The 18,813-nt window shown below is 34.4% G+C and overlaps 1 protein-coding gene across 1 annotated transcript; it reads left to right on the top strand.

The window, feature by feature from the left end:
• Positions 1-4,558: 4,558 nt before the first annotated feature.
• Positions 4,559-5,879, top strand: LOC107774650 (ferritin-like catalase Nec2). The gene is made up of 3 exons (XM_016594260.2): positions 4,559-4,877; positions 4,984-5,209; positions 5,302-5,879. Exons 1-3 carry the CDS (start codon positions 4,630-4,632, stop codon positions 5,698-5,700), a joined length of 873 nt encoding a protein of 290 aa, XP_016449746.2. The 5' UTR covers positions 4,559-4,629; the 3' UTR covers positions 5,701-5,879.
• The last annotated feature ends 12,934 nt before the right edge of the window (positions 5,880-18,813 follow it).

Below are 18,813 nucleotides of genomic sequence, written 5' to 3'. Positions count from 1 at the left end.
GCGGCCGTCTTGAGAGCGACCACCTCTGAAATGGCCGCCTCGGTACTTGTGGCCGGGTGGGAAGATGAAGAGGCAGCCTGGTGAGGAACTGATTTAGAAGTCTTGTCCATCGTAAATCTAGAAAATATATGAAGATTTGAAGAAGGTGTATAAAGATTTGAAGTTTATAAGTGACGATATGAGATCCTGGGTTGAAAATCCAAGAAAATGTACGAAGATATGAGGTTAAAGATGAATATATAAAGGTTCAAGAAACGATATATGAAGATTTGAGAAAGTTAAAAGCCTTCGTGGAGTTTGAAGGTAAAAGCTAGGATCAGAAATTGAAGGAAGTGAAAGGGGGAAACTTTTATAGAAGGAAATTAGCGACGCTTCGCATTCGGAGGCAACCAGCTGTTGAACGACACGTGTCTGAAGTTAGAACAACGCGATTGATGAGACATTTCATATTATGCACCATCTCAGTTGTAACATGAGAAGAAAAGAACCGGGGTTCATCTATCGTTTCACATCATTTCAGCAAACTTACTCTCTGGAAAACTAAGGGGTTATCTGTATACGAGTAAAACCGGGATTAATGAGCACCTTGATTCCTCACTGGGTCAAATGAAGCAAGGACATAACTAAATGTAATTGGAATCGAAGCTAGGAATTTCTCGTCCTAAGGCCCGAACGGAGTGCTCGCCATAGGGCCCAACAAGACAATGCCCCTCGAATCTGGTACGAGCTCCGAGACCTCGGAAAGCACTACAAACGGTTGCACACGACTAAGAGAGGGCCGTGATATCCGCACTCAATCGGGTATCACGGTGCAGATTTCGTCCGATATCGGTAGCATATCAGTAATTAATGTACACGGAGGATTTTTACCTTTTTTATAATTGTACTAGGGGTAAATTTCCCCTACTATATAAAGGAAAAGTTTCTTATTTAATGGATACAATGTAACACGCATATCAAGGCAATACAAACTTTTTTCTCTGCTTTCTAGTTATTGAAAAGTTATTATTTTAATTATAGTTCTTCATACGCATTTGGCTCTGAATCGAAGGTCATGTCGAAGGCGGAACTATTATTAAGCTTAAATTTGAGTTCGGACTCAATGTCATAATTGGTTTGGTTATCTACAGTACCTTTATAATTCGTTTATCTAACATTCTTGATCATGTGTGTTGAATAAATCCACATACTTTTAAAATCGCGTATAAATTCAATTGTTAACCATTTTAAGGGTAACCACTATTAAAGACATAAAGACTCATATGAAATGTCAATTCGTGCACTAAAGATAGCATGTAATGTCTGAACTTTTTTAAATTATGCCTTGCATGTAGGAAGACTTTCCTGATAGATTTCGGTGGTGTTTTACAAGAAGTTGTTTTCTATAGGCAAAATACACAAGTTACCCCCTGAACTTTGGACCAAATTCATGTTACACACTTTCTGATCACGAAAATCATTTAAAATACTCAACCTTTCTAGAGTGTGTCTAATACACACCTCTTTGCCTACGTGGCTAGCGCGTGTTTTACAAACAAAATGAAGCATCTGAACATTAAAAAATTATATGTCTGATATTTTATTTAAACGGTTCAGATTTAGTGAAATTTATCCAACGATTACAATAAAATTTCTTTATTTCTTTCCTTTTTTTAGTTTCTTTCTTTTTTATTTTTCTAAACTAATCCACCACCTGCCCGTCGAGAGCCCATCCAGACCTCTCCATCGTCCACCATTGATGCTCCACAACTTCTCCACCATCCTAAAATCAATCAACACTCACCTGTCGAAAAATCACCATACCTTCACCACTGAAGCACCTTTTTCTCTTCTCTTCCTTTTTCCCCTTACACTTGTTGGGGGCAACCATGAAGGAACCCACTTACCATTATATACCATTGGAGAGGGTTGTAAATTTGCTTAAGAAGAACCAATATTCTAGTACAACTAATTGTTTTTGGTGTTTGGATAAAATCTTAATAAGTTTTTTGCAAAAGATTCCAATATTTGGTACTCGAATTTTGTATCTCGGAAATATTTAGAAATTAGAAGCTAGGAGCATTTGACTGGGGCTTCTAGTTTTTGTTTGAATTAGATAGCAGAGGTCTGGTTGTTGTCGCCGGCGAAGAGAAAGAGATCCTAGGGGGAAGATGGTAAAGGGTATAATTGTAATTTTACATATTTTAATTTTTAAAAGAATAATAACACGTGTCACAATCTTATTAGTGCGTGACTTTACACATATTTTGAAAAATTGGTCAAAAAAAAAGATGTGTATTAGACACACTCAGAAAAGGTTGAGTGTGTAAGATGATTTCTGTGGTCAGAAAGTATATAATAGGGATTTGGTCCATAGTTTAGGGGGTAACTTATATATTTTGCCTTTTCTATATTGTCGTAGAGGAAAGGAGAAAATAACATCATATTAAAGAGGAAGGCACTCTGGGATAACGCCAAATCAGTCACGGTAGCGAATCTATTACAGTCTCTTAATATTTGGGTTATCTTTCCCTTCCCAAAATTGATGTGTACTATTAATATGTAATTAATGTTATTACTGAGTATAGTGTATTATCACCAACCACACAAAAAAAAGGTTGGACCTTTAGCTACACATGTCCACAGCTAATTCATTCCCACAAATCCAAGAGAAATCCATTAAAGATCATACTTACTTTACAAAACCCAAAAGATGAATCATATAAAGGTGAGCTTTAATCCAGGCTAGGCGCCTTATGAATAATTTTAACATTTAATTGCAGCGCCAAAAGAGGATTTATGGACATTATATATTTTGCTCTTTATATAATGAGAGTTGGAACATAATTTCTTTTCCGATTAAGAGGATTGCTTCTCTTGTAATTATTTTGTTTCACATATATCTTTTTCCTCCTATTTTTTTAAATTCTTTTTGTATGTATGTCCTGCCTTATATTCGATAGCTAAGAGGGGGAAATGACAACTCTAAGAAAAGAATTATTGGGTATTAAGAAGAGAATAGAAGAACTTAAAAGTAATCCCAATAACTTTGGTATAAATAAGTTAAAGAGATTGAAGAAAGAATCATCTCCAGCTTATAGAGATGAAAAGATCTATTGGAAATAAAAATTTAGAGCTTTGTGGTTACAAGAGGGAGATAAAATAGTTCCTTTTTTCACATGTCTACGTTGCCAAGAACAAGAAGGAATATTATTAATGATTATCAAATATCGGATGCGGAAAAAAAAAAGATTTATGATAGGATCTTATTAAGGATGTAAATGATGAGAAAATTAAAAATTTGTATTTTCTGTGCTTCCTCAAAAGTTTCGATGCTGATGGTATGATTCCTCTATTTTTTTCAAAGATACTGGAATATTTTAGAAAAGGATATTTTAATGCTAGTAGAAGCTTTTTTACTTCGGGATATATCCTATCAGATTAGAACCAAAACTCTTTGACCCCTGAATTTGGAGTATCTAATTTTCAAGCAATTCACAAAGTTCAACAAATAAACGATATTTCACGATCCAAGGTGTAAGCTTCTTTGTAGTAGCCGTCCTTATATGTACCCTCTTTGTTGTCTTTTGCTGCTTTTATTTTCGTTGTTAGCCTGGTATTGATAAATTGCTTATTTGTTATTTGATTGCTTTTACTTCTCCGTTGTTAAATTATATTAATATTTTGCACAGGTTTCTATGTTTAGGAGGTGTTTTGAACTGACCTCATCGCTACTTTACCGATGTTAGGTTTAATACTTACTGGATACCGTTGTGGTGTACTCATGCTACCCTTCTGCACATTTTTGCGCAGAACCAGAATCTTCTGCTCGTGCCGGATGCCAGTGAGTTGACTCAGGCGCTTCGGAGACTTCAAGGTATACCTGCTTGGCGCTCGTGACTCGGAGTCACCTTCTAGTGATTTTATGCTACTGTTTCTTTTATTTCCGAATAATATTGTATTAGAGATTCTTAGTATATATCAGTAGAGCTTATGACTCAGTTCCACTGGCTTTGAGAATTTTATAATTGTTGTTTCATTTTGGTTTCATTGTGATATTTTATCGCCAGTAGGTTAATTTGTATTTTTGGTCCAATACATTGACTCAATTTAGAGCGATATTAAACCAAAATATAATTGAGTGGAGGCTAAATCAGCAGATGAGTAACATAAAATGTTGACATAAAAATGTTAAAACGTTGATGACTTCTAGCCATCTAAAGATATAGCATTTCTCAATATAGCATAGAATTATTAGCAAGCTGACTTTAGAACGTACATAGCTTGATTCAGCCAAATCTTGTTCAATTAAACATGTAGAAAGTTTATACGTCACTCATGCTAATATTGACGAGGCTTTTCTTTCTCATGAAGGGCCTCAAAAGTAAATATAATTGGAAAAGGACTTACTTTCACGTCACATTCACCAATTATAGAGCTAGAAGAGTCTTATAATCTACCGACCACACTCAAAATTAAAGGAGATGGAAGACGTCTAAAATATTCCTTATTATGAAAATCCAAGTATAAATATGGAACCAAATGGCAAGCATTATACTCAAATTAAAGATGGCTTTTATCTCAGATTTTCTCATTCTAATTGTCTCAAGTGGGCTCTTTTATGTCTCTTTTTCTTATCCAATTTGTCCAATGGAGTTTCCAGGGCATTCGCTGGCAGTGTACAAAGAGGACGTAGAGTTGCTGCAATTTTCACTCAACTTAGAGTTCTTGGAAGCAGAGTTTTTCTTGTGGTCAGCCAATGGATATGGTCTTGATGTAACTGCGCCACAACTTGTTATGGGAGGACCTCCTCCCATTGGTGGCCAAAAAGCAAATCTTGATTTTGTTACCCATAATATTATCAACGAGTTTGCCAACCAAGAAATTGGTCATATAAGGTACGCAGCATGCATGCATGTTCGCAAGTACTAGATCCCCATTCCTCTTTAATTCTGAATGTGAGTTTCCTCTAAACATGCATTGTTGGCGGTTTTGTACGTATAGGGCAATCTTTTATACAGTGGGTGGATTTCCAAGACCTTTTATGGATATAAGTGCTGAAAACTTTGCAAAATTCTTTGATGAAGCATTTGGATACAAATTGGAGCCTCCATTTGATCCCTATAGAGACAGCTTGAGCTACATGCTATCCTGCTATGTTCTCCCATATGTTGGATTGAATGGCTACGTTGGTGCAAATCCCTTCATCAACGGCTACAAATCTAAACGAGTAAGTTGAATGGAAAAGTAAATTCTCCATTTTACATTAATATTCTTAATTTGTCTTCGCCATCTTGACTTTCATAAATCTCCATTTAACAGGTATTGGCAGGACTGTTGGGGCCTGAAGCAGGGCAAGATGCAGTTTGCCGTACCTATTTGTACGAGAGAGCTGCTGAAATAGTATTCCCTTATCCATACACCGTAGCTGAATTTACTGCTCGCATTTCAGAGCTAAGAAATCGATTAGGCATGTGTGGAATCAAAGATGAAGGCCTTTTTGTTCCCCCTCGACTTGGAGCCGAAAACCGTACAACAAGCAATATACTCTCCACAGATTATTTTTCTCTCTCTTATCCAAGAACTCCTGCTGAGATTCTAAGGATTGTCTACGACACTGGCAATGAGCATGTTCCTGGAGGCTTCTTCCCCGCAGGTGCTAATGGAAAGATAGCAAGAGACTTCTTGAAACAACCATGGAATAAAGAAAAAACACATTAAATCCTATATATCATGGAAATGGATTCTGTGGAGCTAATATAAATAAATGTCTTAATTCATGTTAGACTGATCATATTAGTTAATTGCATATTTTCGTGATATAAAAATAAAGTATCAATTCACCTATCAATATTAATGTATAGAAGTTAAAGAAAAAATAAAAGTATGTAGTTATATAACCTTGCAATAATGTAAATATTTTTACTCTGTCGGTTCCGTTTAACCTATGATAGTATGTTAGACACTAGTAGAAATTCGGAAAAAAGTGATCAACAATTTACGATCAAAATTGGTCTGTCAAGAAAAGCGACCAAAGTTTGTTGCTAAATTGGAGAAAATTGTTAAATAATTATTCTAAATACATTAGCGACCAAGGTTGGTCGTTTTTTGGTCGATAATGTGGTCAAAATGTTGACCGGACTGGTCAGACTTGCTTGGTCAAAGAAAAATTAAAATTAGCGACCAACTTTGGTAGCTAAAGTGGAACCCAGTTATAAAATTTTAATAATTATATTATTATATTTAAAAAAAAAATTATAAAATATAAATAAGTATAATTTAAAATTAGCGACCAAAGTTGGTCACTTACGAAAGGGGAAGCAGATAGAGACCAACTTTGCTCGCTAATCTGGGACCAGTTATAAAATTTTAATAATTATATTATTATGTAAAAAAATTATGAAATATAAATAAATATAATTTAAAATCAGCGACCAAAGTTGGTCGCTTACGAAAGGGGAAGCAGATAGAGACCAACGTTGATCACTAATCTGGGACCCAGTTCTAATGTTTAATAATTATATTATTATTTTAAATATTATATAAAATATAAATAAATCTGATTTAAATTTAGCGACCAACTTTGGTCGCTAATTTTAATTTCTGGATAATTAGCGACCAAAGTTGGTCTCTTTTCAGGTCAACATTGGTCAAAATTAAAAATCACTTTTATATTTACTATCTAAATAATATAAATGTAATCTGTTAACACTTTTGTAATACAAGAGATGAATACACTAAAATATACTCTACATGCTATATATGTAGTTAAAATTGTACAACGAAGCATGTTATATATATAGACATACACACACAGACACTTCACTGTAATACTATAACGTATATATAACTTGTTATAGTATATGTTAGTATGTGTATATATATAACACACACACTTCGTGCTGCTTTAACTACATATATAGCATGTTATAGTATATGATATTGTATTCATTACTTGTATTATAACAGAGTTAATGAATTATATTCATTCATCACTAGGTTATAAGTCGATGAATCAATTATAACAGATTAATTGATATAGGTTGAGACATTTTGTTTTAAATATTCAACGATGCATCTAACTAGGTTATAAGTCAATGAATCAATTTACATACAGATATATTTGATGAAAAATTATATATACTAATTAGGATCTTGACAAGTCAATCAATCCCTAAGAGAAATATAATTCATTAACTCTGTTATAATACAAATAATGAATACAATATCATATACTATAACATGCTATATATGTAGTTAAAGCAGCACGAAGTGTGTGTGTTATATATATACACATACTAACATATACTATAACAAGTTATATATATGTTATAGTATTACAGTGAAGTCTCTCTCTCTCTCTCTCTCTCTCTCTCTCTCTCTCTCTCTATATATATATATATATATATATATATATATATATATATATATATATATATATATATATATATATATATATATATAAGAACATGAAGCGCTAGTAACACATGGTCGGGTTATTTTAGGGATTTATACACTTGTAAATTGATTCATCGACTTACAACCTACTCAGATGCATCATTGAATATTAAAAACAAAACGTCTCGACTTATATCAATTAATATGTTATAATTGATTCATCGACTTATAACCTAGTGATGAATGAATGTAATTCATTAACTCTGTTATAATACAAATAATGAATACTATTATATCAATTAATAGAATAATATTATATTGGTTTATCAATTCATTAATTACAATATAGTTTATGCGTGTGTGTGAAATTACTCATATACTTAAATAAAACTTAAATAATTACTTTATATAGATGTTATTATAATCTATTAAAAGTAATTACATAGTTAATAATAATTAATAATAATTGTAGTTAAATAAAATAAATATTTATAGCTAAAAATAATTTTTTTTATAGCTTATAATATTTAAAAACCAAAAAAGAAAAAAAAAATTAATTTTTTTTAAAATAGTGACCAACTTTGATCGCTATTTTCAATTTAATTTTTTTAAATAGCGACCAACGGTGGTCGCTATTTTTGGTCAAGCGGTCAAAACTTATTTATAGACCAAAAATAGCGACCAAAGTTGATCGCTTTTCCTAATTCTAGAGACAAAAATGGGTTCCTCCCCCCTCCCCTTCTCTTATTTCCTTCCCCAAAATTTTCCCCACCACCACTGCCGCCCCTCGCTCTCTCTCCTTCTCCACCTAAAAAAAATCAAGGTTAGAATTATAACCTTCAATCTTTGTTATTTTTACTGTGTGTGTTACAATATTTGATGTATTGTAGTTTATTTTTTCAATTAGTGTTTCAATTCTTTGAACATTGTATTTTATTGAAGATTAGGGTTTAGGTCTTGTTTAAATTAGTTTTGTTAATTAATTTTATTAACTAATTATCTTAATTAGTGTTGAATTTAGTTTAGTTAGATTTGAATTATACTTTATATTGTCTTGATATGAATTGAACCTTTAGGATATGAATTGGACTTTTAGTTTATGAATTGGACTTGTAGTTTATGAATTGTAATTTTAAGATATGATTTGAACTTTTAATTTATGAATTGAACTTTTTGGATATGAATTGGACTTTTAGTTTATGTATTGGAATTTTAGTTTATGAATTGGATTTGTAGTTTATAAATTGTAATTTTAGGATATGATTTGAACTTTTAATTTATGAATTGAACTTTTTGGATATGAATTGGACTTTTAGTTTACAAATTGAAATTTTAGGATATGAATTGAACTTTTAGGATATGAATTGGACTTTAGTTTATGTATTGGAATTTTAGTTTATGAATTGGACTTGTAGTTTATAAATTGTAATTTTAGGATATGATTTGAACTTTTAATTTATGAATTGAACTTTTTGGATATGAATTGAACTTTTAGTTTATAAATTGACATTTTAGGATATGAATTGAACTTTTGTCTAAGTACGTTGTGAATAGTTATAAGTTTCATAGAGAGGATTGCTCTTTTAGTTTATAAATTGTAATTTTAGGATATGATTTGAACTTTTAGTTTATAAATTGACATTTTAGGATATGAATTGAACTTTTGCCTAAGTACGTTGTGAATTGTTATAAGTTTCATACAGAGGATTGCTCTAAAAAATAAAAATAGCAACAACAGCGGGGTGTGGGTTCAAGGTGGTGATGACAACCAAGTTGGAGATATTGATTATTATGGTGTGCTCAAAGAAATAATAGAACTAGAATATACAGGTTGGCCATTTAAGAAATTGATACTCTTTAGATGCAAGTGATTTGACCCAAATCCAACAAGAGGTACAAGAGTACACAATCAATACAACATAATTGAGGTTAATCATACAAGGGAGTATGATCGCTATGATCCTTTCATAATTGCACATAATGTTAGGCAAGTGTATTATGCTCCTTATCCATTGCGGCGGAATAAGTCTGATTGGTGGGTTGTAATAAAAACTAAGTCTGTAAGTAGGGTGGAAGTCGAGAATGTGTTAGATATTGCATATCAAAACGATATCTCCAGTGTTCACCAAATAGTGGATGAACTTTTAGATAATAATTTGGAACATCCTGAACACATATTGGAAGAAGTTGATATAAATGAAGTAAGAATTATAGAAAATGAGGAAGAAGAATCAACTGATGAAGCTCAAACTAGTGAGAAAGAAGAATTCTCGGACGAGAAACAATACGAGGAATACCGCTATAGCGCGGAAGTGGCTGCAAATTTTAATCACAAAGCTCGCAAGCGGTTGTCGCATAGTTTCTCCAAAGCTAGAAAGTTGAACCAGAAGCCTGACTGGTTGCTTCAGAATTTATGGGAGGATTTGCAAAGGCAATGGCTTACCGCAAAGTTCTTAGAGAAGAGCGAAAAAGGAAAGAAAGCTCGCGCATTTGATAAGGGAGGATCCTTGCACACTGGAGGTGCAATCAGCCTAGGGACAATAAAAAGAAGATTGGTACGTAATTACTTAATTTATTTTAATTTTCAAAGTATATCTATTCTGTTTATTAACTAAAATTTATGAGTTTTCAGGAAAAGAAGTTGGGGCGTCCAATAAACCAAGATGAGCTATTCAAGGAGACTCATATTGTAAAGAAGAATAAAGAGACGGATCAAGAAAGGTGGGTCGAGGGCTGAGCCTCGACTGTACATGTAAGTTTTCACTTTTCATTAAGTATTTTGATTTACTTTTATATAAATTTTGAAATACTAATTCAATGTAATTTTTTGTTATAGGGTCGCTTCACAGCTGACGTGGAGGAATTCATACGCAGTCAGCTACCTAATGAGTCGGGCGAGCCAATCCAACCTTCAGACGAGGATGCTGAAAGAATGTGGACGGAGGCTGCTGGCGGTTCAAAAATGGGGAAGGTATACGGTCTTCCTACTAAAAAATTTCATCGCTATAAGTGTGGAATGCAAGGAATGGGGACTTCCTCGCAAGGCGAGCAACTTGATGGGGAGAGCCTCTCCGCTATGCGGGAGACTATGACAAAGCTCACATCCGAGCTAGAAGTGGCCAAGGAAAGAGAAAAGCTTAGAGATGCTCAGTACATTGGCATGCAAGCTCAGTACCAGGGCATGCAAGAGCAGCTCAAATCTCTCCTAGCTTCTGGAGCTTTTCCGATTTCCTGGTTTTGTGAGTCATCGCCAGAGCTCGACTTGAACGTGAGCGTTCCTTCCATCCTTCCCGTGCTCGTTCCTCCCGTCCTCCCCATAATCGTTCTTCTCGTCCTCGACAAGTAGACCCTTCTGTATACCGTCTTGTTGATGAAAGTTCATCAGACGGTGATGATAATGATGTTGTACAAAATACTCCTTGACTTTTATATACTTTAAACAATACAAATAGAATCGATTTTGAACTAGGTGTAATAAGCGTTAACTTAGTTTAATTTGTTAGTTCTATAACTTTAATTTGTTGGTTTTAATGTGTTTTTTGAATTGTGTTGTTGTTGTTGTGGTGGTGGTGGTGGTTGTGGTGGTGTTGGGTTGTTGTGGAGATTTTGGTATTGAAATTGTAGTTTATGAATTGAATTATATTGTTATTTAGGGAATTTGGTGTGCTGGCAGGTGGTGTAGCTGCCAAAACAGGCAATTTCTGCCAAAATTATACCTAGAAAAGCGACCAACTTTGGTCACTTTTCTATTTAATTTTTTTTCTTGGGCAATAGCGACCAAGGTTGGTCACTAATTAACCTAGATTTCCTAAAAAGCGAACAATTTTGGTCGCTTATGTTTTAAAAAAAAGCGGCCAACTTTGGTCGCTATTTTCCAGATTTTAAAATATAATATTTTGTTTACAGACCAAAGTTAGTCGCTATATTTTGAATAATAATAAATTAAAAAAACGTAATTTAAATATAGAGACCAACTTTGATTGCTAATTTATATTATTAAAACATTAAAGCGATCAAAGTTGGTCGGTATATTGTTTACCCGGAATATTTGGTCCTTTTAACTTAGAGACCAAAGTTGGTCGCTAATCAGCGACCAACTTTGGTCTCTAGGGTAAAGGGACCAAATATTCAGCAACCAACTTTGGTCTCTAGGGTAAAGGGACCAGTAAAATAGCGACCAAGCCAGTTTGGACGCTTTTTGATCGCTTTGTGACTTGTAAACAACCAACTTTGGTCGCTTTTTTCCGGATTTCTAGTAATGAGATAAGAGTGTTCATTGGTTGGTTTGGTAAATTTTTAGAATTTCAGTTCGTTATTTTCGGCATTCGATTTTTTAAAATGCTAAACCATTATCATAACTATATGGCTTAATTATTCTCCTTTTGGTTTCTATTTATTCAATTTAGTAACTTTTTGTTTGATTTATGCAAAGAAATGTAACTTTCTTTTTGTCTTTAATACTTTACAAAAATCTTGGAGAAAACAACATTCAAAGAAAGTGCCTTCTAACTTATAATTTTCTATAGAATAGGTTAGAGGAAAGGTTTGCTTGATCATGTAAGAAGTTTCGAATCGAACTACCATTGGTTCTAAAATAAATATACGAATTTGAGAAATAATGCAAAATAAAATTTATAGTTGAACTAACGGTAATGATCCGAATTAAATCATATCTATTGCATTGAGGAAAAAGTAAAATGAAGATTAGTCAGAAATTAGTTTAAATTCTCATCATCATAATAGTCCATCTGGAATTCATCAATAATAACCCAGCCGCTTATTTTAAATATGTGTGCTTCATTTTGTATTTCGGAACTTTTACAGAACCTTATGATGTATTGGGAATTGTTGATGTGCCTTTGTTTTGGCTTTGAGGGGCTTGGAAGTGCGCCGCAGCTCCATCGTGCAAGGCAAATTTTCAACTTCCTATAAATAGCCTTATTTAATGATTTTATTTCATTCTTCATCATTTTAAGGACTTTCAGCTCGATTTTGTGGTGTTTTGAGCAAGGATTCCATGTACAAGCTTGGGGGTAGGTGATTTAAATACAACTTTGAGTTTATATCATGGATTTGCCTTTAGATTCAACATCTAAACATGGAATTTGAAGGGTGAGTTGTGTAAGTTTGACATAAACCCTAAAATCACCTAATTGATAATTTGAACATCTTAATTTATTTTAAATAAAAAGCTAAGTGTAGATTTAGACTTGTGGGTTTATGAGTAGCCGGATTTGATTCTGATTTTGAAGTTTGACCATGGGAACTCGAAGTAAACTATTTTGATTGGCCTTGATCAAGCTTAAATTATAAAATTTGGCAAATTGCCTTGTTTGACATAGTTGTGTATTCTTCTGAAAAGATTAGAGCCATTCGGTAGGTTTCAAATATGGAAAAGCTAGTGGAAGGTTATCTTGAACCGAGGTAAGTTGAGACAATATCTCAATGAGAAACTTTTTTTAAATTACAATTATTTTACATATACTATGTATATGAGGAGGTATATTATCACGGCCCAAATTCACAACTTAGGAATTGTGATGACGCCTAACATTGCTTGCTAGATAAGCTAACACTTAACGAAAATAAGGGAACAAATATTAGGCATAAAGCTCCCTTAAATCATAAATAAAGGATAAAACTCAGTAATGTATAACACAATTAAAACAGACAACCATTTAAAACCTTCCAGAACTGAAGTTACTGAGTATATGAGCTTCTACAGAATTACTAATATAATGACCCGACCAGTCATTTTGAGCTTTAGTATTCTGTTCGGTGGTTTGAGACTTTGAGTAGCTTCATATGATGTATTATGACTTGCATGTATGGTCGATTTTAGTTTTCGAGTGGTTCGAGATTGAACAGGAAGAATAACTCTCGATTTGGAAGTTTTAAGTTGGAAGAGTTGACCAAAAGTTGACTTTTGGATAAACGAAATCGAAATTGGGTTTTGATTATTCTGATAGGTCCTTATGATGATTTTGGACTTGTACGTATGTTCGAAGCTTTAGAGGTTCCTAGAAGAATTCGACTCTATTTCTCGAAAGTTGGCAATTTGAAGAACTTAAGAATTCATAAGTTTAACCAAGAGTTGACTTTGACGTTATTGGACTCCAATTGGTGCTCTAAGACTTTGGATAGGTCTATATAGCTGAATTGAACTTGTGTGCATAGTTTAGAAATAATCCAAAGTCTGTGAGTTGATTCAGACACTCTTTCGAAGGAATGAAGATTTGACAACCTAAGAGAAATTATATTCAGTTTGAGCCTCGACTCTTTGTTGTGATGTTCCCATAGGTGTTTTGAGACTTTGGGTAAGTTTGGGTAATGCATTTGTACTTGTTGGTATGATTGGATGGGGCCCCGAGGGGCTCGGGGTTGTTTTGAATCATTGGTTGAGAGACTAAAGGATTTGGAGTTTGACCATGGTCAATATCGGATCAAGGTGACCTCTTTTTGAAATTTTGACTATGCGAGCAGGTTCGCATTGTGTTTTATAATTGAAATGCATATATAGTTTGTCTCCTGAAGGTTCCGAATGAGTTAATATTTTTTTAGCAAATTAATATGCCACTAAGCAGCGTGCCTAGTGGCTAATATATATATATAATCAAAAACAAAATAGGATTCAATGTTTTGCAACATGTCCAAACCCAAAGCTAAAAGAAGTAAAGTTACGACTAACTACAAAGAGCATTCTATCTATTACATTAAGTAAATCATCAACCTTCCAAAGAACTGTGGTGTGTGTATCCACAAGCTAATGGCAAAACCTCACAGTAGCACCTCCAAAGCTCTCACCAGGCACTAAGTTTTGCATGCTAAATGCCAAGGCAAATGTGCTCGAACCGTTTTATGAGCTCGTCACTACTTTTAACCTGAGGTTAAGTTTGCTACTTATTGAGTATATGGGATCGGTGTACTTATACTACACTTCTGCACCTTGCATGCAGATCTTGGAGCTGATGTTGTTGTGAATGGCCGGAGCTGGCACTGAAGATGTACTTGCGTTCCAATTACAGCTACCACTTGTTCTTGGTAGTTCTAGATTTGAGATTCTATGTATGTACATTTTAAACAAATGTTGTATCATTTTCCTATCAGTTTTGTAATTCTAAGTCTTAGAAGCTCATGACTTGTACTACCAATCCTTAGGTTATTGTATAATCATTCAATTATTTCATCATTTATTTCCTGTTAATCTCATTTGGATTGTGTTTAGGGATAATTGGCTTACCTAGTGGGTTCTGTTAGGTGCCATCGTGACTCGTTCAATTTTGGATCATGACAAGTTGGTATCAGAGCCTTAGGTTCATAGGTTCTACAAGTCATGAGTAAGTGGTTAATAGCGTCTTGTGGATCATGATGATGACGTTTATACCTATCTTTGAGAGGATATAGGGCATTTAGGATAAACATCCCATATTTCTTTCCTTATCGTGCAGCATTGATTCAGTTTGAAGCATATCTCTTTGAATTCCTTCCACTCACTCCTATGCATATGCGAGCGCTCTGTATCAGCTGTGCATCGACAGCTTGTGATTCCATGGATGAAGTGTGAGATGTGTTATCTGTGTTTTTGCATTGGTCCAGTCTAGAAGATTTGAGGCCGGGGTTTTGACCATAGCTTGAGCTCGGCGGTTCTAGTTGTGTGAGAATATGCTTTTGGACTTATATATATCTGGTAGTGTCCCTAAGAGTAGGACTTATGGCTCGGTGAGTGGTTGGATGGCTATATGATGAGTATGACGTGACTGTGGTATGCGTTCAAATGGTTTAGATGTGACGGGAAGAGTTTGTTTGGGATGTGGAAAGGGCTATTGGGTGCTTGATTTCTATCTTGATATGTTGTATAGTCTCGAGTTAGAAGCATGTTGAGGGATCTTTCATGATGTTCATGTGCGGGATGAAGTAATTCTTCTATTTTTTTGACGAGCTTAGACTCAGGGAGATTTAGTGAATACATAGTGGTTGTGACTACGGTAGGGCATAAGGAGGTGCTAGTTTGAGGCTAAGTAGGTGGGTTATCTCCTGCAGGATGTTCTGAGGTTCTATGATCCATATGATGTTTCTTTTGGAGAGTTTTTCTCTTATTGGTGGGTTATATGTGTTGCAATTTGCATTTGGATCGCTTGAGGAAGTTGTCTTGACTGTCACAGGTATGAATGTGAGTTTAACAGATGATTCGAGGTATTTTTATGATTAGTGCTATGTGGTTTCATGAAGGATTCTATTGAATATTGTACAAGATTATGGCAGTCTAGAATAAGGTTATTATGGGATATCAGATATCATGTCATATGGCTTCGAGCCAAGTGGGGGAGTCTGCTATCAACAATCAGAGTAAATAGTTATATGTTGTACTAGTTTCGATCTGAGGCATGTTTGAGGATCAGTTATGACTTGAAGAATTTGGATTTTGAGGATGATCCGGGTAAGAAAATTTCTGGATGTATGATATAATACACCTTATGGATATATGAAAATCTTGGAATGGTTTGATTTTGCTGCTCTTGATAGATGTAATGTACTAAGAAAAAGGATTCACTCGGTTGCCTAGAGGTATGGATTACTTCTTGGGGCGTTGGTATGCTAATGGAGAACAAGTCGTCCAACTTTTTTGGACGGTGCATTTGAGATTTGAATAGGTTGGATGACTCTCAAGAAGATTCTAAAGAGTCCAAGATTCATATGTGGCATTTGAGAATTTTTCGGATTTGTATATGGCTAAGATCTGAGGTTTGCATTGGATAGTGTCAGTATTCGAGGTATTTTTGTATCATTATGGATTCTGTATTTTAGTAAAGTAGTAAATGCAACCCCACTGGTGTTCAAAATGCCCGCTATGCGAAGAATTTGCTGACGAGCATCCTCTTTAATATCGAGTCACCTCTCAGAGGCGCGGGGGGGGGGGGGGGGGATTTGGACCACTTATTCTCTATTTGTTCATTAGCGCAACACTTCCTCTTTAATATGGTAAGATTTTGGCTAAATATTGCTTTTCTGAAAGTGGAGAAAAAAAATAAGAATAATATTTTTTGAAATGACTGAAAAGAAAAGAAAAAGAAATAGAGAAAGTTGATACAATTAAGCTTCGACTGTTCAAAAGAAGAATATGTGCATCTACGGAATCGAACCATAGTCAGTATCGTGGGAGAGTACTATGATACCACTACACCAGATGCGCTTCTTGTTAGCGAAATGTCGTTCGCTTTTTTTACCCTCTAAAAATAAATTTCTTTTTTGAACATAAAAGCACGATAATTATATTACTTAAAACATATTACAATAGGAGGACATAGTCTTTAGGGCATTACTATTGCCCATACTTGCCAAGTAAGTACAAACATTGGTAGAGATACTTCTAACCCTATTACATAGTTCATGCTTGTTCGTCAATACTTCTTGTTTAGCAAAATAAGGTGGACGAGCATGATAAACACATTTGGTAGAGGGGGGGTACTTCATTGCTTCTTTAGCCATCAAATGTGCCCCTTCTTTGCCTTCCCTAAAGTTATGCTTTAGGATTGGGAGCTTCAGTTGGTGCATTAACCATTTGCATTCAAAAATAATGTTATGAAAATTAGTACAATCCTCATGCATAAGTTTAATGACATCAGTGCTATCAGTTTCAATTTTCATAATTGTAAGATTAAAATCTTTTGCAATTTTGTGTCCTTCTAGCAGGGCCATCCGTTCTGCATGAATTGATGAGGAGGCATGTATTGCTTTGTGATAACCCATGATCCAATATCCGTTGATGTTACGGAATGACCCACCAATTCCTGCTGCAATATTGTTAGTAGAGAAAGCTCCATCACAGTTTAGTTTAATTATATTTGTAGGCGGTTTGTGCCACTTGATCTCAATTGAAACTTTTTTGGTAGTGAATGAGTTTCTTTCTTTGAAGAAGATATATTCCCATGCAAAGTGAATGCGCTTTTTCACATCCAAAAAACAATTAAGGTTGTTAATGTTGTTTCGATTTCTATTTTTCCATATTTCTCATATGCAGATAGGAAAGAGGGTTTCCCAACAAATGTTGTGAGAGTTGTGACAGATGAAAAAATCTCTAAGGTCCACAAGCCAATTTACATCACCAATTGTGTTAGGGGAAGTGATGCCCATGGTCGTCCAGAATTAGCATGTGAATGAGCAGTTCAAAAAAATATGTTGGATATTTTCTATACCTAATTTGCATGTGGTGCAAGTGGTGTCAATATTCATGCCAATTTTGTTTAGGTAGGATCGACAAGGGATACGGTTATGTAAGCATTTCCATAGGAAAATTTTAATTTTATTTGGACAACGAAGGTCCCAGATCCATTTGAAGGAGTTGAAAGTATGATTAGTTTTAGTGAGGAGATTATAGTAAGACTTCGTAGAGAAGTTACCATTTGAGTTAATTCTCCAGCTAATTTCATCAATTTTGGAGTTGTTAGAGGGTGTTGGAGTAATGTTAATATTTTTTATTACCTCAGAAGGTAATTCAAAGGATATTGCCTTTAAGTCCCAATTATTATTCTTGATTAGGCACCCTAGTGAAAGGTTAATGTCATTCTTGTTGAGGGGCCCTCAATTGAGCTTCTTAGAGATGAGAAATTGTATATCCAATTGTTATACCAGATATTCAATTGGGAATTAGCAAAAGGATGCTAAAGAATACCCTTGTTACATATTTTCCACCCCTTGAGAATGGATTTCCAAATGAAGGAAGTGTTAGTTATTGATTTAGAGTGAGCATATTTGGACATGATGAGATGATACCAAGGAGTGGAAGGGTTTTTTAAGAGTCTCCAAACTAGGCTAGAAAGGAGAACCAAATTTTTATCTTTTGCCTGACGAATACTCAAACCTCCCTCAGTTTTTCCCCATGTACTGGTGGAGCCCCAGATAAAGTCTCTTTGAATTTTATCAATAGATTTTAGGGTTTTGGGGGGAAGAAGAGTGCATTGCATTAAATGGGAAGGAATTGCTCCTAGGGTACTAGTTGCTAAGGTGGTACGTCCAGCCATATTAAGAAAATGGTATTTCCAATGGGATAGTTTGGAATGTAACTTGTCTAAGACGAATTGGGAATCTTTGGCTTTAGGGTAATGGTTAAGAATTAGAAAACCAAGGTATTTTCCAAATTCATTGGTAGATTTTATACCAAAAAGAGATGTTAGAAAGTTTGATTGGTCTTTTGAGCAATTTATCGGGATGACAATCCTTGATTTAGCTTTGTTGATGACTAGACCAGATTCCATAGTGAAAAATTCCATGCATTTTTTATGCAACGACTTATTTTTTTTATTAGTTTTTCCCATAAGGGTTATGTCATCCGCAAATAGAATGTGGACAAAGAAGGGCCCTTATGGCCAATTTGAATGGGATCCCAATTTCTAAGATCAACTTGGTGGTTGATTAGTCTAGATAGTAATTCAATACATA

The sequence above is a fragment of the Nicotiana tabacum genome, chromosome 20 (assembly GCF_000715075.1).
Source record: "Nicotiana tabacum cultivar K326 chromosome 20, ASM71507v2, whole genome shotgun sequence".
NCBI classification, from domain to species: domain Eukaryota; kingdom Viridiplantae; phylum Streptophyta; class Magnoliopsida; order Solanales; family Solanaceae; genus Nicotiana; species Nicotiana tabacum.
Note: the sequence above shows the minus strand (reverse complement) of the source record. Positions and strands in the feature narration are given on the sequence as shown.

What these genes read in the sequence shown, in the direction of transcription:
- LOC107774650 (XM_016594260.2), top strand. Translation starts at nt 4,630, where the DNA reads ATGGAGTTTCCAGGGCATTCGCTGGCAGTGTACAAAGAGGACGTAGAG. An exon ending in CAAGAAATTGGTCATATAAG is followed by an intron (nt 4,878 to 4,983) that starts GTACGCAGCATG and finishes TTGTACGTATAG; the next exon opens with GGCAATCTTTTATACAGTGG. An exon ending in ACGGCTACAAATCTAAACGA is followed by an intron (nt 5,210 to 5,301) that starts GTAAGTTGAATG and finishes TCCATTTAACAG; the next exon opens with GTATTGGCAGGACTGTTGGG.